The sequence below is a fragment of the Lactuca sativa genome, chromosome 5, assembly GCF_002870075.4.
Source record: "Lactuca sativa cultivar Salinas chromosome 5, Lsat_Salinas_v11, whole genome shotgun sequence".
Taxonomy (NCBI): Eukaryota; Viridiplantae; Streptophyta; class Magnoliopsida; order Asterales; family Asteraceae; genus Lactuca; species Lactuca sativa.
The window spans coordinates 246,552,159-246,577,798 of record NC_056627.2 but is presented as its reverse complement, the minus strand read 5'-3'; the positions used below and the strand labels follow the sequence as shown (position 1 = coordinate 246,577,798).

The 25,640-nt window shown below is 38.7% G+C and overlaps 2 protein-coding genes across 3 annotated transcripts; one reads left to right on the top strand and one right to left on the bottom strand.

The window, feature by feature from the left end:
* Positions 1-2,249: 2,249 nt before the first annotated feature.
* Positions 2,250-4,474, top strand: LOC111878024 (uncharacterized). The gene is made up of 3 exons (XM_023874539.3): positions 2,250-2,936; positions 3,029-3,178; positions 3,663-4,474. Exons 1-3 carry the CDS (start codon positions 2,331-2,333, stop codon positions 3,912-3,914), a joined length of 1,008 nt encoding a protein of 335 aa, XP_023730307.1. The 5' UTR covers positions 2,250-2,330; the 3' UTR covers positions 3,915-4,474.
* LOC111878023 (protein tesmin/TSO1-like CXC 2) lies at positions 4,075-8,415 on the bottom strand. 2 transcript variants are annotated; one of them, XM_052771554.1, is made up of 10 exons: positions 8,096-8,415; positions 7,159-7,319; positions 6,362-6,926; positions 5,793-6,274; positions 5,640-5,714; positions 5,378-5,552; positions 5,191-5,286; positions 4,997-5,063; positions 4,739-4,877; positions 4,075-4,650 (listed from the first exon to the last, which is right to left on the bottom strand). In XM_052771554.1, the coding sequence occupies exons 1-10, from the start codon at positions 8,189-8,191 to the stop codon at positions 4,305-4,307; spliced, it is 2,202 nt and encodes a 733-aa protein (XP_052627514.1). In that variant the 5' UTR covers positions 8,192-8,415; the 3' UTR covers positions 4,075-4,304. The 2 variants fall into 2 exon arrangements, with proteins under 2 accessions (XP_052627514.1, XP_023730306.1); XM_023874538.3 differs by having other exon boundaries at positions 4,115-4,647; positions 8,096-8,411.
* Between the last annotated feature and the right edge of the window lie 17,225 nt (positions 8,416-25,640).

Here is a 25,640-nt window from a genome sequence, read left to right as displayed (position 1 = left end):
CATCAGTAATGACCTCCCGAGTTCGAGACGCGGTGTTTGCCAAGTCCAACTTGGATTTGCTAAAGGGGTACCAAGACAACTATGTGCAGCCTAAAGGGTCCACAAAGTCCACGATGAGAGGTGAAGACTTTTTACCTTCCAGAGCTTCTCAAGAAGGTAATGATCCAAGATCCACAAGCTTGCTTCCACTTCTATCCTCCTTGATGCAACACCTTCTTCCTTAAGCACATTGAAACACACTTTTTAGCTCAAATAACACTTGAGGGACTAGGGTTTTGCAAGGGACGACTCTAAAGATTTGGAGGCTGAAAAGGTGGGGATAAATGAGCCATAAGGATGTTTAAATACCCCTCAAACCCTAAAACTTAGGGTCTCTTTCGGACATGAGTACACCTAACGTACATATGTGTACGCCCAGCGTATTAGGGCGCGCCCTAGTATGCTTAGCATACTCCTCCTGCCTCAATATTACAATCTTGCCACTAGGGTTTCTTATACCAAAATGTCATAAATTAAAACCAATGGATGAATTTGAAACTACCTGAAAATCGGGGTGTTACACAATTGAATGGAGAGTGAAAGTTAAGTAAAATGTTGTACATTGCTATTACATTACTAATATTTTTTAAATAGTCCTTGTTAAATGTAATTTTAATAAATAGACCCTAATAAAGTGTAATGATAGATAAGTGATTTATAATAAATTTGTATAAATGGACATGCATTTAAAAATATATTATAAATAAGAAAAAAAATATGCTAAGAATGCAAGTAATAGCATTGTACTTTCATTACTTTTTGTTTGTCTGTCATTTGTACAAAAAAAAAATGAAAATAATATGCTAAATTGGGCATAAATACAATAAATGGAAAAATGGAAGTAAACGACCAATTCCTGGATGTATCAGAAAAATCATGGGCTAAAAGCACGAAATGGCAATCTACTTTCATTTTGATGTCCAGTATAGGATTTTGACATAAATGGTCCATGATTAAATAAAATCACACAGATGGTAAATATCATAAAGTAATGCATAAATGAGAAAATAAAATAAAAGTATGTAAGTACATTACTATTTCCTACTAAAAAGTCATGTGTAACCTGATTGGATATCATAAAGTAATGCAACTATAATTTAGATATTATAGTTTATATCTGAAAAATTAGAAGTTGTATAAGAACAATCACGGGTTAAAAGCATGAAATGACAATCTACTTTCATTTTGATGTCCAATATATCATCTTACATAAATGGACAATGATTAAATTAAATCACATAGATAGTAAAAATCATAAAGTAATGCATGAATGAGAAAAATAAATTAAAAGCATGTAATTACATTATTATTTCCTACAGAACAGTCATGTGTAACCTAAGTGAGCCTGCAATTTAGATATTATAGTTCATATCTTAAAAACTAGAAGTTTTAAAATGGACATGGGTAAAAGGGTCTTTTTCTGTTTGATAAACTAGGATTACAGAAAAATAAGGAACGGTTAAAAGATGTTAACCTGATTGCAATATATTATGGATTTTAAACTTTAGATATATTACGTTAAATAAGGTAGTGGTCATCAGTTGGAATAGATAATTATTGATAGTAAATGTGGATTTATATTGATTTATACGTAATTGAATAAGGTTTAATGAATTTCCATTTAAAAAAAAAAAACATGCATGACAATGAAGATACTTATTTATTAAGATACGAGATTTTGTAGTGGCCCTATCCGGAAATGTGTGACTATTTTGAGTGATAATGAAAACTTTATGCTATTTTATAGCAAACCATTAGTTATAGTAGCTAGACTGGTTATTTTATCTTGAAATTGGAATTACAATTATTATTAACTACATTTAAGTCGGTTAAAAAACACTTAAGAGATAAAAATTTGTTTAAAGCTAATTTATAGTTTGGTTAGTTATGAATTGTCATGTCACGATTTTATACATGTGATGTGATGCACGTGACATATTACTCAAGATTATAAAGCGTTTTGTTACTTTTGTGTAGATAAAGTCATACAATTTTTTTCTATTTAATTTTGAAAATGTTTAATTACTCGTTAGCCTAAACAAAATTTGTTACCTTGAACAATAATAAAAATAACAAAAAAGAAATACTAATATAGTTAAGAATGATAAACCTTCGAAGTTATTGAGGACAAGGTTTTATGAAATCAGACAGGAAACCACATGGGTATTTTGTTAAGTATTAACTCATATTTTATATATGGCCGTTGAAATTCAAAATTCAAACCATTTTCTTTGTCTCTCTCCATTCTGATCCAAGTTTTAAACCAGATCTCAGAAACTAATGTTTATCAAATGCTAATGGGAACTACTGTGCAAACACCCAATTCCTCCGTGAAATCGTCTTCCCCCATGGAAGACGACAGCTTCTACTTAACCCGTTGCCGGAGAGATGCCAACTGCAAGTGCAAAACCTGTGTCGCCAGCATCAATGCGACCCTTGATTTGATGAGCGCCCATAGAAGCACGCTCACTAAGCTCTCCTCTTCAAAACCATCTCCTCCTCAAACCCCACTTTTCAGCAATCCTTCAACCCTCTCCACTCCTATATCCGAGACTTCTCGTCCCATGGTATCTACACCCCTCAGTCCAGCTATCAGGAAAAGTTTCCGGCAGAAAATGAACAGTAAAAAGACAAAACTTGGATATGTCTTAAAGATGATGAAATGGGTTCTGATTCTTTGCTTGATTGTAATAGGGAAACTGGGGTTTTCTTTTTTAACTTCTAGAGTCATGAAAACCAAATTTTCCCCAGAAATAGTCAGAAAACTGAGTGAGAAATCATCCGGAATTCAAGATGTGAAAGAACGTTTAGTGTTTTTGAATAATGAACTACAAAGCTTTATGGGAGATGGTGTCTCAGAAGCTAGCTCTACATATCCCAATTGGGAAATAGTTCAGGTGCTCTATTATATCATATGTATGCAATGTTCTTTATGTTTGTGCGTGAAAGTAGAACATTTGTGATTAATGAACTTTGTTTATGTGTTTAGGATGGTTTGATCTTGAGATCTCGTTGTCAACTCCACAAATCCTGGATGGAAGAAGTGAGCATATGGGGATGGCCTTTGCAAACTTCTGGATTGCTTACAACTGAATTTGCTTCAAGATCATTCACTATCTTATCAGGAACAGTTACAGAGGTAAGCTAGTTTTGATTTACAGCATCATCTTTTTCATTTATTTGTGATTTTGTATATTGTAGGATCACACTTTCATTTTTTTCCCCTTATATCATTGTACTTTTAGATTTTTTTCTTTAAAACACTTATGATTTGAAAAATCTACCCATTTATAGCATTGTACTTCCAATTTTTTTCTATTAGAAGGTAATATTTTTTAAAATTCTGTCCAATTATAAGAGTGAAAACTGTTTTGCGTTTTGTATTTGGATGACATTGTTATAATTATGTAGAGTTTTCAAAGTTTGTGTTGAAAAATCTACTCGTTTATGGCAATATACTTCCATTTTTTCTTATTAAAAGAGTGAAAATGACATTGCCATAATTAGGAAGATTTTTCAAAGTAAAATGTATGAGGTAAAAAAAATGAAAGTACAATGCTCTCATAAACAAATGAATAAAATATGTTGCTATTTCTTCCATCTAATCCTATGAATATATGTAGTGGTCAAATGGGGAGTCGAGTCATTCGATTCGAAAAGCAAATACTTCATGGGAACAAGGAAAATGGAGTGCATCATTATGGCGTTTAGATCAAAACACATGGATCCTTGAGTATACACAAAGCTTTATCTTTGAGAACACAAGACCTTTTCTATCAACAATGGAGTTCTTCAAACTCATGATGATGAGAGTATCTCGATGCATGAAGCAGTTGTGTATGTTTTCTGGTGGCAATCATTTAGCTCCCACATGACAGAATTCAAGTATGTTTGTGTTCTTAACTCGTATCATTCTTCATTAGAAGTTAGAACTAACTATGTTTGTTAGTTAGTTGTGTACATGTCAACTAATGTTTCATTGTATCTGATGATATATGACATGTTCAGTTGTTATCATGATAATCAATCAAATCATTGACCATAATTTATGTTTTTATGATAAGCAAACACGAGCTAAGAACATCATCATATTATTATTTTACAAGCAGAGTTGTAGTAACCTTAATCTTAATAATAAGCAACCTTACAACGACGACATCAAAATTAAAAATTAAAAAAATATAAAAAGAAAAAAGAAAAGAAAAACTACACAGTAACAACTAAAGGCATCGAAAGTGGTTGATTGATTTGCAGCATATCATCAATCAATGCTTAGAGTTGGGAGTGAGACATGGAAATGAAGGAATGGATTGCAATATCAATTTCCTGCTGCTTCTTTGTCCAAGTCCTGAGTGTGGTGGGGACACCCTTTTGCTGTTTGGTGAGCAAGATTTGACACCACTGATTGGGGAACCATTTTCTTCAAGTATTTCAGGTATCTTATCTTCTCCAACTGTCTGCAATTGCTTATTATCTGCTGCTGTCTTCATTCCAACTTTGAATGGATTCAGCTTTCCAAATCTTTGGCTAGATGATGCTGATGATCCAATGGCCAGAAAAGATCGGGGTGGTTTGCCCTTTGAAGAGCTTATCATAGAAATAGATTGCCTGCTTTTATATATCATATATGTAATTAGACATCTTTCGGGTGGAAGTGGAATGGAATGAATGATGAAGGAATGGAATTAGTTATTATTACCTGCCAAAACGTGAAGGTGTTGGTGGAGTAGCAGAAATTGGCTCGACTTCATGGTGTATTGCCATCTTCTGAAACCTTCCATCGGTTCCATTCCCTTCACACTCATCAACAACATTCATTTCTGGATCCATTTCCGAACCTATAAACCAAAACATCTCAATTAATGGACTTAATAACAGTTGTTTCTTTTTTGACTTGATGCAGAAAAAAAAAAACAGCTTGATAGAGAAAGAAAGAAATACAAATACAAATACTTACCATCCTTCCGACCAAATGTATTCTTACAGCCTTCACATCTGCAGTTGATGGAGCATCCAACACCACCCTTCACAAAAGAACCACATATACCCTAAATTAGAATATTGCCTTTGACTTTGACTAATGTCAATAGACAAAATGTCCATGTAACAAACAAACACAAGCAAGCGAAGTAGGGCAAGAGGAAGAAGAACCTGAAAGCATTCACAGTATTTCTTCAAGCAACCTGATTTTTTGCAATTGCATCCTCGTTTATGTCGAGCTGAAGCTGGAGTGTTGCTAGATTCATCCTGCAAAAAGAAAAACAACCCATCATTCATATTGATAGATACTTGTAATATATATAAAAAAAGAAAATGTGTGAATCCAATTCCAACGAACCTCTTGCATGGAATCAGAGGTTTTAATAACTTTGGGAGCAAATGCAAGAGGGTTGCGGGATTCAATCTGCTTGCGAGTTTGAAGAACTGTATCTTCATGTATCGGTTTGTTGAAACATTCTTGACATGAACATGGCTCCACACAGTAAACCCCAGCAGCAAAGCATTCACAGTAACTGAAAATAAATTTTATCGATTAGCAACCTAACTATTAATCTGTAACTTTTAAACCAATCAATAATAAAGGGATTTAAAGAACTTACAGCTTCAAGCACTTTGATTTCTTACAGTTACAACGCTTGCAAGCCTCTGTTTCTCCTGCATGTTCCATTCTACGCCTGTAAATTTAACAAAAAATGTCAAACAAAGATGCAATGTGGCAATCAATAAATAAAGAAATGAAAGTGATAACTTGCCTCTTCTTTCTTGGACTACTCTGACTTAACTCTTCATTAACTACAAATCCAAGTGCTTTAGAAACATCTTCTGTAACCGGAACTCCACTCTGATCATTCTCCAAACCAGATGCATCACCCATTGATGTTATCAATTCTTGACCGGAAGGAGTGGAATTGTAGGCGGCAGAAGGTGGTGCAATTATAAGTTGTCCACCGGATCCCGAGCTTTCATGCTTAACAACTTTTTGATCCACTAAAGTTGAAGCAAGAGCATTTAGATGCAATCCAATTCCAGGCAGAATACATCTAGATGATTCATTTCCATTCCCATTTCCGTTTCCGTTTCCGGTCCTCATTGGAATTAAAGAGTTGTCATTTGGAAGACCGGTTTCATTGGAATCAGTTACATTTGAGATGTCTTCTAAGTGCTTTCTTCGAGACCCCATCATCTCAAAAACTAGACAACGCCTTCTCATGCCACGATATAAATTTGATCCAACCTATTGATTTATATAGACAATTAGAGACATTAAAAATGCATTTTCAAAGTTAAATCAAACTTTTATTACTCTTCTTTAAATTCTCACCTCGTTATCCTCCATATCATCTGCCAGCTCACCGACCTCAAAATTGTTTAAAGATGTACTAGCACCTTCATGCTTTTCTGAAGGATTATCATTCTTAGCTTCGGGTTTTTGGTCTAAAGTGGTTTGAGTGGGGCCCTTATAGGGGATAGTATCACTAGGTGAATCAAAATTAAGCAACTCTGAAGCATCGGATATCAAACTGTCCCAATCACATGCGGATACTTTATTATGGAGTGAGTCAATCCCTTCAATATCTGATTCTATTCTTATTGGATCATTTGCAGAGTGATTATTGACAAATGGGACAATTGATGATGATGATGGATTATCCATTTTTGATGTGTTTATTGTGTCGGGGCTAACTGCTTCATAGCTTAATTTTCTTGATTCAAGATTTGAGGGCCTGTTTGATGGCACAACAGAAGTTTCAGAAACGGAATCGGAATTGAATTCCGTTTGTGGATTTAGTGAGTTCTGAGTCACGTTTGGATTCCCTTCGTTGGTATCGGATTTCTTTGCATCTTCGGATGTAAGTTCCGGTTTTGATGGATCGGAAAACTGGTGCCTGAAAAGTCAAGATTGTAAGTGACAAAAAAAAAAGTCTAGTGGGGTTTTGTTTAGTTGGATGGAATGGAATGATGAAGGAATGGTTCATTCCAATTTATCTGACAAAACAAACAGCTTTTTATTCATTACAATGGAATTAGCCATTCCATTCCTTTTCCAATTCCATCATGCCATACCCTACCAAATGGAATTAGCATTTACTTTATATCCACATTCTTCAATCCCATTACCTTCTTAGGAATCGAGAATCTTTGAGGGAACTGACATGAGGCGAAGTGAAAACAGATGGAAGGGATGCAAAACTTAAAGCGCTAAATGTCTGTGTGAAATGCACAGATTTAACGGGCTTGATAGGTGAAAGACTATTGATATAATTGAAGACTGGGGAATCCTGCAAAAAGACAAGAAAACCCTTCAATTAGACATCCAAAAGAACAACAAATCAAAGATCATTGATGTAATTGATAAAATCAGGTGCGTAACATGAAGGATAACTAAGTAATTTAACATCTATCAGTTCCAAACATCTCCTAGTAAAACCCGAACCGACCAATTCTGGGATTTTTAAACCTAGAGAAAATAAAAATAACAAATTGAGCAAAGAATTGGTAGAAAACTGCATATATCTCTATAGATCTAGAGAGGAAAATTTCCAAATACATCATAAAGAATAATTGAGACCAAAATCATATCTTACTTTAAATTCGGATTGAAATTTACAAACAAACCCTAATTCTCAAGAAGAAGAAGAAGAAAAAGATCCGTAGAAGGGTTGGTCAATCTGCCATAAAACCCTACGGAATTAATTAGGGCAAGGGAGGCAGAAATTAAACCCACGAGTATATCAAATCGAAAGGGTAATTGGTTACCCCATAAAAGAACATACATTAAACAAAAAATAAATACCAAATTCATCGAATTGACTTCACCAAAAAAGGGCGAAATGCCGCCGAACAACAAGAAATCAATAATCAAACTTGATCTAAGATCAATGCTATGAAAAAGACGCAAAATTGAAGAAATCGGAGAAACCCATGAACATCCAAAGCCAAACCCTACTAAGATAGCGAAATCGCCGCATCGGTTCACTAAAACAAACCATAAACACAAAACTTTCCCAGTAACAGAAGCGAAGAACCAAATCGCGCACACGAAAACCCAATTCACCTCGAATTTAGAAAGTGGAGTAGCGATCTGGGTTCTTTCCGGAGTATCCATTACAACAACAGCACTTTCTTTGTCTTGATCTTTCTCATCACCCATCTTCTTCTTCAACCTGAATCCAGTGTCGTCGGCTCCAGCCTCGTGAGTCTTGGAGTGACTGCAGAGTGCAGAGTAGTGGTGTTGTTTTTTATTGTATTCTTTTTTGTTTTTGTGGTAACAGTAGAAGACTAGAAGATAGTAGATGAGAATGAGATTCAAGAAGAAGCGGGAAGGGCGGGAAGTGAAGCAAGTTTTTATTTTTTTTCCTTGATGCTGATGAAATATGCACAGGCCCACACCCACGCCACGCAAGGAACAAAGAGAGATTGGTTATAAAACAAATGTTAAATGTTATGTGGAAAAGTAAAAGGTAACGTAAACTAATGATGATGATTTGCAATTAAGATTTAAGATTTAAGGGTGTGTCAGATATTATTTAACATTAATTCACCCAACTTATGTTCTTGTCGCTCGATTCTTTCCTTTTTTTCATCCCACTTGGTTTCTTGTGTCTGTCTTCTAATGCATTGACTGTATAAAACACTCCATATTTTAACGCTTACTTTCATTTTGTCAAATTTTCATTATTTACTACTTGGTTTTACATTGCTTGTTTTTATTTGTTGGGTATATTATTTTTATTATACTTCAAAATTATGTAACATTTTTTTAGTTATCTTGTTTTCTTAAAAAGATGCAACCTCTTTTACTGAATAATCTAAACAAGTAGTAACGATATTTTATAGTTATTTCACATTGGTTAAGCAATCAGGTTTTAATTTAGAATATATAACAAAGGTATAATGATTATTATTTGAAATTGTTTATGTGGATTAAAATGTTTCATTATTATTATGTAATATAATGACAAGTTGACAAAAATCAAAATGTTTTTTTTATGTTTTAGCTATGAAAAAATCTAATCATCATATATGAATATGTCAAAACGCATCTCAAAAAGTTTGATGTGAGCATATATATTATTATAATAAAATTTTAATCCAATTTTATCTGTATTCATCAGAACATATATTTTATGTTTATTATTTATAGAGGACATTTATAGTAGTTCATAGAAATAATTTGTTTCTTTTTGTTTGGTATGAGAGGGGAGAGGGGGATGGGGATGAAATAGGAAAAGAGTTGTTCAACTACGCTTCCTTCTCTTATTTAGGTTGATGGTCAAATACTTTTTGAAACATAAATAGAATCAAAAACATATTAAATTTCAAGTTAAAAAATTAAAAAATAATAATAATAAATAAAAATAAATAAATACCCTACAAACATAACATGTCAGTATCAAAATTTAACTGATTAGTTAAAATATAATATAATCATGTTAATAAAAAAGTATTTATAAAATGTGATATATTTTATAAAGATTGAAACACAAAAATAAGACAATAATTAGATAGCAAAAAAGCAATGTAAAATTTTCCATTCACTTCATAAAAGTGTAAATATCTACTTTATTGAAAATCTCTCATATTATTATTCTATATTTGATCTTTATTATTATTTATTATTATCGGTAAAGTGGATTTTTTTTATTTATGATCACGAGATTTTTTATTTTGTTTTCATTGAATGGATTTATTTTTAATCATAAAGCATTTGTATTCCTTTTTAGTTCTCATGCATTAAAGGGATAATGACTTGTTTATTGACCAAAATACAAGTTTTTACTTGATTTATGTAATATAATAAATTCAATAGTCATTTTTTTATAATATAATAAATAAATGTAATATAATTTGTATTATGATCTTTATATTTTTAATTTTAGGCTGGCTAAAGGTGTTTAACAAAAAAAAACTTATTAGATATCAAGTTAGAGTAAGGTGACTTATAAAAAATGATTTATAAGTGGTTTCTCACTGCAATAAATTATTTTTATCCATACAATTTTTTAACTTATAACGGTGTGGAACCGCTAATAAGTTGATAAGCTCCTTAAATAAGCTTAACCAAACACCTCCTTACTATTCAAATAGCTAAAAAGAAAGTAAAATAATTATAAATAATAATAATAATAATAATAATAATAATAATAATAATAATAATAAAATAATAATAACAACAACAATATTATTGGCCCAACATGGTGGACTTCTTGAGCATCACCAACTTCTAAGCATTATATAGGACTTCATAGCACATGTGGTTCATCAAAGCGCACCCTACACCAAGATAGTGCATCTTGCATGAAGATTGCTTGCTCAACATGTTCCCAATGTGATGCAACTTCCTTCAATGTGGTGCAACTCCTTCCAAAATTGGTGCAACATCTCCACTTGGCGCAACATCTAACAATTTGGCGCAAGATCTCCCATGAGTGGCACAACTCCCTTCCTTTTGGCACAACTTCATCATAAACGGCGCAACACCCTTCCACTTGGCGCAACTTGTATCATGATGGCGTAACTTCTTCGTACATGGCACTACGTGTTGCTCCAAGTTACTCCAAATGAGTCCCAAGTGCTCCATTGAACTCAAATGCTCAATGAGAATGCTTCAAACGCTCAAGTCACATTTAACAATCTCCACCATGACTTGAGCATCCTTTAAACTCCACCTTAAACAAAAACTTCCTCTCCCTTCCTACCATCAAGCCTCAAAGGGGATTACCTCCTGCAAACATCAACCAAGTCCAAGCAAATCTTGAACTTCTCTTTGGGTAACGACCTTGTCACCATGTCTTCCGGATTCTCCTTGGCACCAAACTTTTGAATGCATAACTTATCATATAACATGATAGGTTTCTCCACCTTCAAAAGAAGAGTTTGAATGAGACCAACCACCAATGATTTTATTGTCTCCATATCACTTTCATGGTCCAAATTTATCAATCCAACCAAATTTGTATGTCATGCATTGGCACCATACACCAGACAAACATCAAGCGTTCCCTTCAAGTATCGCAATATCCACTTGACCACTTCTCAATGGGTTTTCCCCTGATTGTCTCGAACCGCCAAAGAAGTACCAACACGTTTGGACTGATCACGATAGAACGACCGCATGACTTTCTCAATGTAGTGAGAAATGTATAACCATCATGCTCTTCAATCATTCTGAATCTCCATCTTTGTTATCTTCCTTTTAGCTCCTAGATCCTTCATCACAAACTCATTCTCCAAGAGCATCATCAAGTTGTCTTTTCTGATATCAGCATCACCATACACTTCTTTCCTAGGTTGTTTAAGGGATTCCTCATGTGTATATTGTTCCATGCCTCCATGTTGTTCCTAATTTATCATAAAATTGTGTGGGGTTTCTATTTCAAACTCTACCTTCTGGATAACAGCCTGATCATTCCCTGCAACACTTGTATCACCTCCTATTTGGTTACATATAGCAGATTCAAAGGTCACATCTCTACTAAAAACGAATTTTGGAGTCTTTCCTTTTTTTATACACCACAAACGATGACCTTTACCTCCATATGCATATCCTAGAAATATGTACTTCATTGGCCTCGACTCTGTTTACCATCATTCACATGGGCATAAGCATGGCATCCAAACATTCGTAAACTAGAATTCTCAAACGCTTTCCCAGACCACACCTCTCGAGGAGTCTTATAATCAATTACAGTTGATGGATATCTATTCACCAACTAACAAGCAATGTTATCTGCTTCCCCTATAATTGCTCCAATAAATCAACAGATACTCGCATGTACTGAGCATGCTCCACTAGTGTTTGGTTCATCTGTTCTGCCACTCTGCTTTGTTGTGGTGTTAGTTGTACAGTGCGATGCCTCACTGTACCTTTTGTTTTGCAGAAGTTACCAAACGAAGCCTTGTAAAACTCCAACTTATTTTACGTTTTGAGTGACCTGACATGGTTGCCGATCTATTTCTCATCCATCGTCTTCCACTCCTTTAACCGCCCAAAAACTTCATCTTCGTCCTTTGTATTCAGAAAGTACACCTAGGTCTTCCTTGAATAATCATTGATAAAAGTCACAAAGTACTGGCATCCACCATGAGACTTCACAAGAGAGGGACTCCATAGATCTGAGTGAACACACTTGAGGATCTTAGTGCTTGAGTGTTGAATCATATTGAACTTTACCCTGCATTATATCTCTTGAACACAAACTTCACCATGTTTAGCATTTCCAGATGCATCTCCACCAAACAACCCCTTCTTGCTCATATGTCCCAACTTGTGATGCCATTGTTGGATTAAGGTGTATAAGTCAGTAACTAAATTGGTATGTTCTTATAATTAGAAGCAAAGTCCTTTTTGGGTTGCCCATAAATAACTAGAAATGATATTATGATAGAGGAGTGTGATTTATTAAATTTTTATATGATTGATAAACTAATTGGAAATCATAGAAAAGTGATTTGTTAATATATTATGCGACTAATATATTAATTGGTAATAGACAAATGATTTGTTAGTTTATTATGTGATTTAAATTAATACAAGATCAATCGTTACATAACTGATTTGTTAATTTATATGGTTAATAAATTAATAAGAAATCAATTAGTCTTGATTAATTATTAATCAGAGTTAATATGTAATTAATTCGGGATTAATTTGAATTAATTGACGATGCAAGGGATGAATTTTAATTATTCAATAGTTGAACAAAAAGTCATTTCTAGAAGCATTCATATCATGGATGATTTTTTGGAGTTCCTTAGCATTTCCGGAAGCCTCTTGGTTGTATAAAAGGAAAATATTTGAATTATGATTAAATCTATTATTTAATTAATTCAAATCTTGTTTTGCCTGCAAGTTAACTAAACTATAAATAGGACCCCTTTGCTTGCAATTTTCGTTCACCACATTACCTAAAGGCATAGGAATGAAATTTTCCTTATATCTCCTTTATCATCCTCATTATAGGGTTTCTGGTTTAGGGTGTGGGTCATTAGAGGCATCATCATTTTGGTGCTTGCTTTTCAAGGAACTTCAAGAGGATTTGATGTGATTATTTGATATAATAATCAAGAGGTGTCTAGCACTAATCTTTATGTTAATGTAGATTTTCATAGCCTCTTTCTAGGGTTTATTGATGTGTTACACTCGAGTCTTGGTAAGTTCCCTTCTAACTCTTTAAATTGTGATTTTTGCACTTCGGTCCTTACTCGAGGCGTATCTGGATGGTATGATGAGCGTACGGGGCTTAAGGTGAAACGGCGGCGTTTTGGGAGTATGTTGGTCGTACTCTGAGAACGTTTGACGTACTTCGTCTGGACATAAATCATAATCTTTAGGGTTTGGACCTTATATATTAAACCTTAAGTCCCATTTCCAGCCTCTATCACTAGAAACATTCCCCCTTGCAAACCCTAGCCCCATTGTTGCATTTGAAGCTCGAGAGTGTGTTTTCGTGTATTTCAAAGGAAGAAGAAGAAGGTGGTGAAGCTTGGGAGTTAGAAGTAAGCTTGGATCTGGAAATGTTGCATCATCCTCAATCTCCAGTAGGTATAAAGTTCACACCGTGATGATTAACTTTATAGATCTTGTTGGTATGATGATATTATGAGCTTTTATCCCTAAAATATGACTTTCTTGTGCATGGCATGCTATAGAACGTATAATCTGTCCTTGTGGACGTTTTTCTATGTCTAGAGTAATAAAAATAGGATCTTGACTCTTGGTTCTTCCCCATGCATGAGTATGATTGTGTTAATGGATTAAGGTGTTGGGGTTTTTAGTGTTAAGCAATTAATGGCCATGCAAGACCATTTAGGACTTGGATCTATAATTTGGACGTAAAGGCTTAAGTATTAAGCACTTAATGAGTTAGGAAAGCATTTAGCTGCATACGTGGTTAAGTCCCCATTTCTGGTCAGAGAGCGAGTACGCCCCACGTACATCTGAGTACACCCCCGCGTACGAGGTTGGGTCAACTCGACTGGTTTGTTGAGTTTGACCAATTTTGACCAAAGGGTATTATGGGTAATTTGATATTGGTTTTAAGTTAGGCAATAATTTGAATAATAGGTGTCGGGTAGAGCCAGTTTTCAGAGCAGAGATTTATTCAATTTTTGTTCGGACCGAAAGGTAAGTTTTCGTCACTATACCCGTGGATCGAAGGCACCAATCCCGACCCACTAGATTATGTATATTGGTTATAGGATAGTACTATGATAGTATACGATCGATTAGTAGATCTGTAAGATTATTTGTATTTGTTGGATCTGTGTTTTTGTTATCTGTTACATATGTCGACATACTGTGGTTGGGTTGAGGCAGTTCTACTTTGTGTTGAAGGCTAAGACACCTGGGGGTTCCTGTAACATACATGTTTTGAAATCGTGTTTTGTAACGAATAAAATTGTGAAATACTATGTGAAATTGTGTGTTGAGTTCTAACAAATAGTTTTTACTAGTAATGTAGTAAAACTATGTTTATAATCACTCAGAAAATATTAGAAATCTTATGAGATTCCAATTAAAAGTCAAATAGTGAAATTTAGCGAAAATATAAAAATTGAAATAAGTAAAATTTTATTATTGAAAGTTCTAAATAATATCGTTAGAAACTTGTAGGCGAAAACCTCGTCGAAATCTGAGTTATAACGAAGAAGTTATGATCAATCGAAGATCCGCGACAAAACCGGCACGACGCCGAATGACGTAAAAAGTGAGTTTTTGATAAACTAGTTTTTAGCCTTAGCAATCTAAATGAAATTCGTAGTATTCATTAAAGCGAGAAGTTCGATAAAAAGAACGTCAAAATCTGACTTCGTATGGGGAAATTATGATTTTTCTAAATTTCGGAATAGCAGTAGACAGCTAAAAACTCGAATTTTAGATCGAGTGATTTTTAGCCGGCACAACCTAAACAAGAATTGAAGATCTCGTCAATAGTAGTACAACGGTAAAAAGTCTGACGAAAACGGATGTCGGATGAAGAAGTTATGAATTTTTAACGGATTTTCCTGTCCCGGTCTGTTAAAAATAATAATATTAAAAATAAAGTCAAAATTAGCCAATGAAGTATAAATGAAAGTTGTAGATAATAATTTTACCTACGCGTTCATATAAAGAACGTAAAAAACGGAGCTCGTATGCGAAAGTTATGGATTTTAGAAGATTAGGGCTCATTTTCCGAGGAATCTCTCATGGATAAGCCTTATCCGGAAGAGCCATGTCACCTTGCATGAACAGTAGCTGCGTGTCGCGCACCCGTCGCCTTCCGATTGGGCCGAGCTTCGGTCTGGTATGCATCCGACCCGCCTTTTGACGTCCTAGGCAACGTCTAAGACGCCTCCTAAGACGCCTCGCATATGGCTGCCACTTGCCCTTCGCATACGAAGCCACGTCCGAGCCGAGCCAGCTGTTGCGTCCGAACCTCGCTGCTGCGCCATCTGCCTTCGCATCCTGTTGCCGCGTGTCCCTTATGCCAGCACATCATCCGAACCTCGGCCCTATAAAAGGAAGGCTGCGAGCCTTCCCGGGTAATCTTAGAAAATTGACAATTTTCACCCCTTTTTCCATATTTTGACTATTTCCATATCCCCCGAAGCCCCGGTATCATTTTTAAAGCCCGGAATACGTCCCGAAGTGCCTGTGAAGCCCGAAAAATTTATCTTTTCGGTTTTGAAGCCTTACCTTCGCAGAGCCCGGTTTTTAATTAAGCCCCCGGTTTTCAACATAGAAAGTCATATTTAAAGCCGAAGTGCTGCCCAAATTACTATTTTGACCCTCGGTTAATTCAAGGTGAGTTCAATATATAGGAACAATTGTATGTTATGTTTTATATGTGCTATGTGCTTTTCAGTGTTATTATTCCGAGTTATTTTCCCGTTATATTTTTATTCGCTTTTTTTGTAGCAAAAGTTATACCTTTGACCATGTGATCAGTGAAAGGACTTAGATTCACATTGGTACTGCTATGTAGCCTCTGGCCATGTAGAGCATGTCTCCGTATGAGAATGACTTCTATTCTATGGCATTGGCAAATGGTTAGACAGGGCTATAAGCCTGAAATCTACCAAGATGTTAATCAGAAATCTTATGTCTTCTGTGCCATTTGGGTTGAAGCTTTATTGATGTATATCAAGTATGGAAATTGTTATGTCTCATTGACTGTATACCTTTGAATCAAGTCATTGATTGATATGGAAAGCTTAACACATGATTCACATATGCCTTTGTTGTTCCTTGTTTCTCTTTGCTTCTGCCATATTTAAGTATATATATGGCATAACGTTATATTGTATCTATTATTGAAATCACTAAGCGTCACCACTTACCCTATCAATATTTAACAATTGCAGGAGATAAGTAATTAGTATGATCGTATACTGTTGGAAGATTTAGAATAGTTTGTAATAGTACTTTTGTACTTCAGTTTATGTTTGTATAAATTACAATATCCTGGGTAGTCATGTAATATATAACACTTTGTAATAGTCGGTTTGTATCCAGTCGTTTGTAACCTCTTTATCAATGTAAAGTATTGCTTTTATGAATATGCAAGTAGCATGTTTTGGAGTAATAATATTGTAAAGTATGAAAATTTGGGTCTTTCAGAAATACGAAAGTTAGAGTCTTTCAAAATGTTTGGTAAAATCAAAATCTTTGCTGAAATCATATACTTATATGCTGAAATCATAAAATTATATGCAAGTTTATATGCTGAAATCATAAATCTTACATGCTGAAATCATAAATCTTTGCTGAATATGTTAAAGTCTTTGCTGAAATGGATTTTTTTAAACTTATTTGCTCAATCTTTATCACTTGTATTTCTTGAATGGAGATCAAGTTTATGTTTATATGCATGTTTTTGCTTAAATCATTGAATATGCTAAACTTATTTGTTGATTGTTGTTGGATTAGTGTCTAAGTCCATAACTATTTTGGTATGTACTTGACCCAATTATGAGCATGGTCCTTTTGGGTTGCCTTCACCATATCAACTTGTAGGATGAATTATGGAGAGATGGGATTAATTATGATTTATTAATATATTATGAGAATAATATATTAAAGGAGAAATCATATTGTTTCATTAATATTGGTCAAGAATTAATTGATAATTACTTTTTTGGTCAAAAGAGATTAATTAAACTTAGGGGTCTGGAATTGTAATTATAAGATAATGGTATTTGGGTTATGGATCACCTTGGAATATAGGTTGGACGAATTCTATGGGAAAACCATAAGGAATTCGTCCAAGGGATGTTCTAAAAGGAGACCATGGGCTGCTTAGGGCTTAAGCAGTCAGATTAGGGTTTCCTAGTTGAAAACCCTAATGGCCTAACATATAAGGACCCCCTAAGGCCCCAAAAACGTGGTGAATGAATCCATTAGGGTTTCTGGATGTTTTTGTGACTCTCCTTCTCCTCCTTCTTCATCCTTATTACTTATGGTGTTTGTGACTCCATTAGAGGTGCAACACTTGAGACACTAAGCTTTCTGAAACACTACAAAAAGGAATAGATTTGTAACACCTGTTTATTTATTAGTTAAATAAATAAGCTAATGAGCGAATAGAAGCCCTAAAATAAATAATTATATATCAAAGGATAATCTCGAAGGACTAATTGTCATAATTTGTGGAAGGTTGGGGGTTAAGTGTATATTTTGGGAGCCTTGGTAAAGAATTTCCGAGGGCAAGGGCTAAAGTGTAAGTTTTGGAGTTAATTGGAAAACAAAATGGTGAAGAGGAGCTGAAGTTGGATTTTTGGATTTAAGTTTGGATGGACACGGGTTTAAACCTGACACCATCCTTCCCTCCCGTCACCCTCTTAAGTTGTAACATATTTAAACAATGAAAACCTATGCTAACCCTAGCCCTATGAAAATCGGATGTAACCGCCACTATCCACTTCGTTCGTTTTTCTCGGCCGCCTAACATCAACGGATTTCCTTCGTCACTGTCAACATCAGAGGCCGACTAGGGGCGGAAGACAGCCACCAAACGCTGCTACTTCGTCAAAGATTCATTGATGTCGGCAACCCCATGAACGATAAGGACCACCATGAGCCACTGTTGTCGGACCGACAACCCCCCCTGTAACACCGTGAATTTCAAAATAATTTTTCGCATAATATAAAAACATAATTCATTTACTATTTATAAAAATATCATTTGTTTCAAGTTCAGATTCATAGCACATAAAAATCCCAAGATCTCATAACATAAAATCCCGTGTGTGTACTGATCAGACCGGCGCCTTCCCACGATCCTCACTGGTACCTGAAACAATAACACCAAACACTGTAAGCACAAAGCTTAGTGAGTTTCCCAAAATACCACATAACACATGTTAGCCACTCGAGGCTATAACTCTGTGGGTCCGTGCACCCATACTCTGTGAACCCTTAGGTTCTAACTCTGTAAACATGCATAGCATAAATCACATAGAATAATGTAGTGCAACACATAATATACATAGCATACAAATACTATATCACATAACTCTAGTTACCTACTCAAGGTAAAGTATAGTGAGAAGACTCACCTCGCGTATCTCGGTAACTCGCAGATCCCTGAAATCACCCGTGCTCGATCCCCCGATCTATAGTCCTCCTATAACACAATATATCTCTAAATAACACTTCACAACTAAGGTTGACTAACCCTATCAAGTCAACACTGGTCAATGGTCAACGGTCAACTTTGACCGGACTGGGCGAGTGCACTATAGCGACTCGGCGAGTCTATACGCATCCACTGATTCCCTGGGATCCTTTCTCGACACGTCGAGTATTTTCCTAACTCGACGAGTTCCACCTGGCATGAGTTGCGGGGCCACCACGACTCAACTCGCCGATTCTCAAGAACAACTCGGCGAGTTCCAGCTTAACTCAGTCCACCCGCCAACCCTCTCTGACTCTCCCTGACTCACTGAGTCAACCCCTTAACTCGGCAAGACCACTCGCTGAGTGGTTATGGACAATCTTCATGCTACTCGCCGAGTCTGTTCTTCAGACTCGGCGAGTCTATGCCATGCATAAACTCAAACTCACTCCTGAGGTCAGATCCGTTCCAATAACTCATATATCAAGTCCTTCCAAGCACATACATCACGTAAAGTTACTATCTTGGTGCTCATGCAAAGGTTCAAAGGCCTTATTTGATGATATGGTCTCTAGAATGCTATTCTAAGCTCATGGCCTCCATTAACACTCATAAAGCTTGAGGGAAAAGGGTCTCTGGACCTCTTTGGGCCCAGATCTAAAGCACCAACACGTGAGGAGGCCAATTACTCCATGGATCATTCCACAAAGAAACCCTAACTCTAAGATTTACACCAAGGACTGAGAAAGGAATGAATGGATACCTCAAATGAAGTCCCTGAGCTCAGGAATCACTGGATTAGCACCTTCTTTGGTCTCCTCTTGCCTTGATCCTCTTTTAGATGCAAAACACCCACAAATAGTCAAGGATCTTCCTCTTCTCTCTCACAAAACGCTCAAAGACTCTTTAGGGTTCTCTCTGGGGTTGGTGGCCGCAAATGACGACCATAAGCCCCTTTAAATAGATCTCATACCCTGGAAATTAGGGTTTCATTAAACAGCTTGGACTCGCCGAGTCCACTCTTGGACTCGCCGAGTCCAGACGCGAACCATGCCCATAGCCGCGATCATACTCGGCGAGTTTGGGCTCAAACTCGCCGAGTCTCCTCACAAAACACCAAATATATATATATATATATATATATATATATATATATATATATATATATATAAATGAATAATACCTGGGAATTTGAGCTGTTACAATTCTCCCCCACTAGAACTAGACTTCGCCCTCGAAGTCTCGCTTTGCAAATAACTCCGGATGCTACTCACGCATCTCACGCTCCGGCTCCCAAGTCATCTCGGACCCCTTCCGATGCTGCCACTGAACCAAAACCAAGGGTACCTCCTTGTTCCTCAGAACCTTGATCTTCCGATCTCTGATTGCCACTGGTCTCTCCGCATAATTCAGGCTCGCATCCACCTGAATATCCTCTAATGGAACCACTATCGACTCATCGGCTATACACTTCCGCAATTGCGACACGTGGAAAGTGTCGTGAATCTGCCCCAACTCTGTTGGAAAATCCAGACGATAGGCTGCCCTGCCTACCCTTGCGACCACCCGAAATGGACCAATGTATCGGGGCCCCAACTTGCCCCTCTTCCTGAATCGAATCACTCCTTTCCAAGGAGAGACCTTCAGGAGCACAAGGTCGCCGACCTGAAACTCAAGCTCGGACCGGTGTCTGTCTGCATAACTCTTCTGGCGACTCTGAGCGGTCAACAACCTCTGTCTGACCTGATGGATCTGCTCTGTCGTCTGAAGCACGATCTCTATACTGCCCATCACACACTGTCCAACCTCTCCCCAGCAAATGGGGGTCCGACACCTTCTCCCATACAACATCTCAAAGGGCGGCATACCAATGCTCGAATGATGGCTGTTGTTGTAGGAAAACTCTACCAAGGGCAAGTACGTATCCCAACTTCCCCCGAAATCCAACACACATGCCCGGAGCATGTCCTCGAGCGTCTGAATCGTCCGCTCACTCTGTCCGTCTGTCTGGGGGTGATATGCGGTACTAAAATGCAGTCTAGCACCCAAATCCTCGTGAAACTTCTTCCAGAATCTGGAAGTGAAACGCACATCACGGTCTGAAACAATCGAGATCGGCACTCCATGTCGTGACACCACTTCCCTTACATACACCTCTGCCAATTTCTCTGCCGAAGAACTCTCGCTGATAGCAAGAAAGTGAGCGCTCTTCATCAACCTGTCCACAATCACCCAAATTGCATTGACTCCCCTGGTAGTCCTTGGCAATTTGGTGATAAAATCCATGGTGATTTGTTCCCATTTCCATTCGGGAACCTCCAACGGCTGCAACTTACCATGCGGTCTCTGGTGCTCGGCCTTAACCCTACGGCAGGTCAAGCACCTCTCAACAAACCACGCAACATCCTTCTTCATACAGGGCCACCAATACTCTTTCCTCAGGTCCAAATACATCTTAGTGGCCCCAGTATGGATCGAGAATTTCGACCGATGAGCCTCTTCCATCAAAATGGTACGCGTTCCTCCCACAAACGACACCCAGATACGCCCCTGGAATGTCATAAGCCCCCGACCATCGGTAACGAACTCTGAAATCAATCCAACAACTCGCTCTTTCTTCTGCATCTCAGGTTGCACAGCCTCGGCCTGTGCCCCACGAATGGCATCCAACACGGGAGCTATCATGGTCAATCTCAAACATACATCCCGCAGTGGGGTGCTCTCCGCCCTGCGGCTCAGTGCATCGGCTACAACATTAGCCTTGCCTAGGTGGTACAGGATCTCACAATCATAATCCTTGACCACATCCAATCACCTCCTTGGTCGCATGTTTAGGTTGGGCTGATCCATCAAATACTTCAAACTCTTATGGTCCGTGTATATCGTACACCGAACCCCATACAGATAGTGACGCCAAATCTTGAGGGCGAACACTACTGCCCCCAACTCTAGATCATGGGTGGGATATCTCGTCTCATGAGGCTTCAGCTGCCTCGATGCATGTGCTATCACATGCCCTCTCTGCATCAGCACCGCCCCCAACCCCAAAATCGATGCATCACAGTATACCACAAAGTCCTCCATCCCTTCCAGTAGGGCTAACACCGGGGCTTCGCATAACCTTTGGCAAAGCATCTCAAAGGAGGCCTGCTGCTCCGGGCCCCATGAAAAAGCGATACCCTTCCAGGTCAACCTGGTGAGTGGCACCGCGATCTTGGAGAAGTCCCTGATAAATCTCCGATAATAACCCGCCAACCCTAAGAAACTCCTGATCTCGGAAGGCGACCTCGGCACATCCCAACTCATCACTGCCTCGACTTTGGCCGGGTCAACCAATATCCCTTTCTGGTTAACGAGATGTCATAGGAACTGGACCTCTCGCAACCAGAAATCACACTTGGAGAATTTGGCATAAAGCCTCTCTGATCTCAGAACTCCGAGGATCTCCCTCAAATGTTCCTTATGCTGCTCCCTAGATCTCGAATATACCAAAATATCGTCGATGAATACAATCACCGACCGATCCAACATCGATCTGCACACTCGGTTCATGAGATCCATGAACACTGCGGGGGCATTGGTGAGCCCGAAAGGCATCACCACAAACTCGTAATGCCCATAACGCATCCTGAATGCTGTCTTCTGGATGTCCTCATCTCGAACCCTCACCTGATGATATCCAGACCTCAAATCAATCTTGGAGAACCAAGATGCTCCCTGTAACTGATCGAACAAATCATCGATCCTTGGAAACGGGTAACGGTTTTTGACCGTCAGCTTGTTCAACTCCCGGTAATCAATGCACATCCGGTGTGAACCATCTGTCTTCTTGACAAAACGGATAGGCGCTCCCCATGGCGAGCTGCTCGGCCGAATAAACCCTTTTCTCAACAGCTCCTGAAGCTGCGAGGATAACTCTTGCATCTCTGGAGGTGCAAGGCGATAAGGCACCTTAGCGATAGGCGCGGCACCTGAAACCAAATCGATACTGAACTCCACTTGCCTCACGGGAGGCACACCCGACAACTCCGCTAGGAATACATCCGGAACCTCACGCACTATCGGAACCTCCTCAAATGACCTCGGACTCTCTGAATCAACCCTCGAATCCATCACATACGCCACAAAGCCCTTACAACCCTGCTGTAGACACTGCCTCGCCCTAGCGGCCGAACAAAATGTTGACCCAGAACGGGTACCCTCGCCGTACACCGTAAGAACTCCCCCACTAGGGTCTAGTATGGTTACCAACTGTCGTTCGCAGTCGATAACCACACCGAATCTGCTCAACCAGTCCATGCCCACAATGACACATACACCGCCCATCGCGATAGGAACCAGATCAATCGGAAACTCGACCCCGAAGATCTCGAATACACACCCGCGGACTACCTCTGTGGCATATATCACCCTCTCGTCAGCTATGGAAATTCTCAGAGGCCGACTCAACACCTCACGACTAAAACTGATATGCTGACTAAAAGCTAAAGACACAAAAGACTGACTCGCACCTGAGTCAAATAACACCAAGGCAGGTACATAATTCACAAGAAAAGTACCTACGCATAACATAATATAAGCATGATATCTCAACATCAAAATAAATACACAAAAGAATACATACCAGCCACGACATCGGGCACTACGCGGACCTCCTCCGCGGTCAACCGAAAGGCTCTCCCTCGTTCTCTCGGCGCCTCGGCCTTCACTGGCCGACTCTCGGTAGCTCTGATGGCGGCAGGGGCAGATCCCTGAGGTGCTCCCTGAGATGATCCCCGCAATTGCGAACACTCTGCCTTCCGGTGTCCGGTCTGGTTGCAGTGGAAACACACCGCAAACCCCTTGGGGCAGTCCTTGGCCATATGTCCCTCCTTGCCACATTTGTAGCAAGATCCCGCTCTACTGACTCCACCATGACCCTTGCCGCACTTCCCACAAGTGCGGCCCTTCTGGCTCCCTGATTTGGGATCAGCGGGCTTGGCCCGCTTGGCTGCCGGCTGAGACTGTGCCGGTCGCCGATCCCTCCCCTGAGACTCCGCCTCCTCCCTAGCCTGAGTCTCTAGCTCAATCTCCCTCTTCCGGGCATTTGCCTGAAGCTTGGCAAATTTTCGGTACGAGGAGTTCGCCATGAACTCCCGAATGTCTCGTCTCAAGATACTTAAATATCGACTCATACGTGCCTGCTCAGTAGACACGTGCTCAGGGCAGAACATCGCCCTGTCGTGGAACATCCTGGTAATCACCGTAACAGACTCAGTACCCTGCTTGAGGGTCAGAAACTCCTGGGCCAAACGCTCCCTCTCCACTTGGGGAACGTACTCATCTCGGAACATGGCAGTGAACCTCTCCCAGGTCACTGCCGCAAGCTCAGCAGGCGTAAAGTGCGCTGTCACAAACTTCCACCAGTCCTTCGCTCCCAAGCAAAGCTGGTTCAACGCGAACCATACTCTCAAATGCTCAGGAGATGAGCAAGTGAAGAAACACCCCTCTATGTCTGAAATCCATCTCATAGCCGCCATCGGGTCCTGCGTACCATCAAACTCTGGCGGCTTCGTGTTGCTGAACTCCCTGAACAACAACGAATCACCACCCTGCGGCCTCGCGGCAGCAATAGCTGCGGTGGCCGCTGCAACAGCAGCCTGAGAAAGAGCAGCGTAACGCTCGTCAAAAGTCTCAATCAACGTGGTCTTAATAGACCCAAACATCTCCGGTATCTCTGCCCTGATGGCCGCAGCCACCTCCTCATGGATGATTTGGCGGATCTCCTCATCACTGGTCCCGCTGCTCTCTGGCGCTTGACGTGTTCTCACCGTGATCTCCCTCTAAAAAACAACATAAGATATATTAGAGACCTTCTTGAGTATAATCGCACTCGATAACCCCACCCAACTTATTCCTTGGTGCCCTAAGGATTCTTACTTGGTCCGCACACCAACCCGGTAACTTTAGTAGTACGGGCCCAATACTACCGTCAATACCGCATCGGCATTCATCCCAAGTCCTCTTCCTTGAGCCCCAAATCCCAAGTACTCTACTCTCTCTATCATGTGCTACTCACTAGCAAATCCCTCATAAGCACCTCACTGCTATCCAATCCATCTTTAGCATCCCTAGCAGCAAAACCCCTAGACTAAGGCATCATATATCAGGCCACTCTAGTCCTAATAAGAATACCTAGTCTACTCTAGCATGCATATCGTACTCATTATATAACATAACATAGCATCTCTGATAATTACTTATCATGAGGGTATTCTGGGAAATCACCGTTCGGACGCTGGTTGATCGTACACACGACTCTACTCTGTGTTTTTAAAATCTTTTACTCTTTTCTTTTTGAAAATATTTCTCAATTCCTCAGTTTGAGTTCAAATACGCCCGAAGGTGTACTCGAATCCCTCAAACCAAGGCTATGATACCAAATTGTAACACCGTGCATTTCAAAATAATTTTTCGCATAATATAAAAACATAATTCATTTACTATTTATAAAAACATCATTCGTTTTAAGTTCAGATTCATAGCACATAAAAATCCCAAGATCTCATAACATAAAATCCCGTGTGTGTACTGATCAGACCGGCGCCTTCCCGTGATCCTCACTGGTACCTAAAACAATAACACCAAACACTGTAAGCACAAAGCTTAGTGAGTTTCCCAAAATACCACATAACACATGTTAGCCACTCGAGTCTATAACTCTGTGGGTCCGTGCACCCATACTCTGTGAACCCTCAGGTTCTAACTTTGTAAACATGCATAGCATAAATCACATAGAATAATGCAGTGCAACACATAATATACATAGCATACAAATACTCTATCACATAACTCTGGTTACCTACTCAAGGTAAAGTATAGTGAGAAGACTCTGTTGGATTAATGTCTAAGTCCATAACTATATTTGGTAAGACTTGACCCGACCCGGCATGGTCCATTTGGGTTGCATACCATCATGCACTTGGATGAGAGAAATAAGACATTTATGGTTATTAATAT

What these genes read in the sequence shown, in the direction of transcription:
- LOC111878024 (XM_023874539.3), top strand. Translation starts at nt 2,331, where the DNA reads ATGCTAATGGGAACTACTGTGCAAACACCCAATTCCTCCGTGAAATCG. An exon ending in CCAATTGGGAAATAGTTCAG is followed by an intron (nt 2,937 to 3,028) that starts GTGCTCTATTAT and finishes TTATGTGTTTAG; the next exon opens with GATGGTTTGATCTTGAGATC. An exon ending in TATCAGGAACAGTTACAGAG is followed by an intron (nt 3,179 to 3,662) that starts GTAAGCTAGTTT and finishes GAATATATGTAG; the next exon opens with TGGTCAAATGGGGAGTCGAG.
- LOC111878023 (XM_052771554.1), bottom strand. Translation starts at nt 8,191, where the DNA reads ATGGGTGATGAGAAAGATCAAGACAAAGAAAGTGCTGTTGTTGTAATG. An exon ending in AGTAGTCCAAGAAAGAAGAG is followed by an intron (nt 5,715 to 5,792) that starts GCAAGTTATCAC and finishes TTAAATTTACAG; the next exon opens with GCGTAGAATGGAACATGCAG. An exon ending in AATACTGTGAATGCTTTCAG is followed by an intron (nt 5,064 to 5,190) that starts GTTCTTCTTCCT and finishes TCTTTTGTGAAG; the next exon opens with GGTGGTGTTGGATGCTCCAT.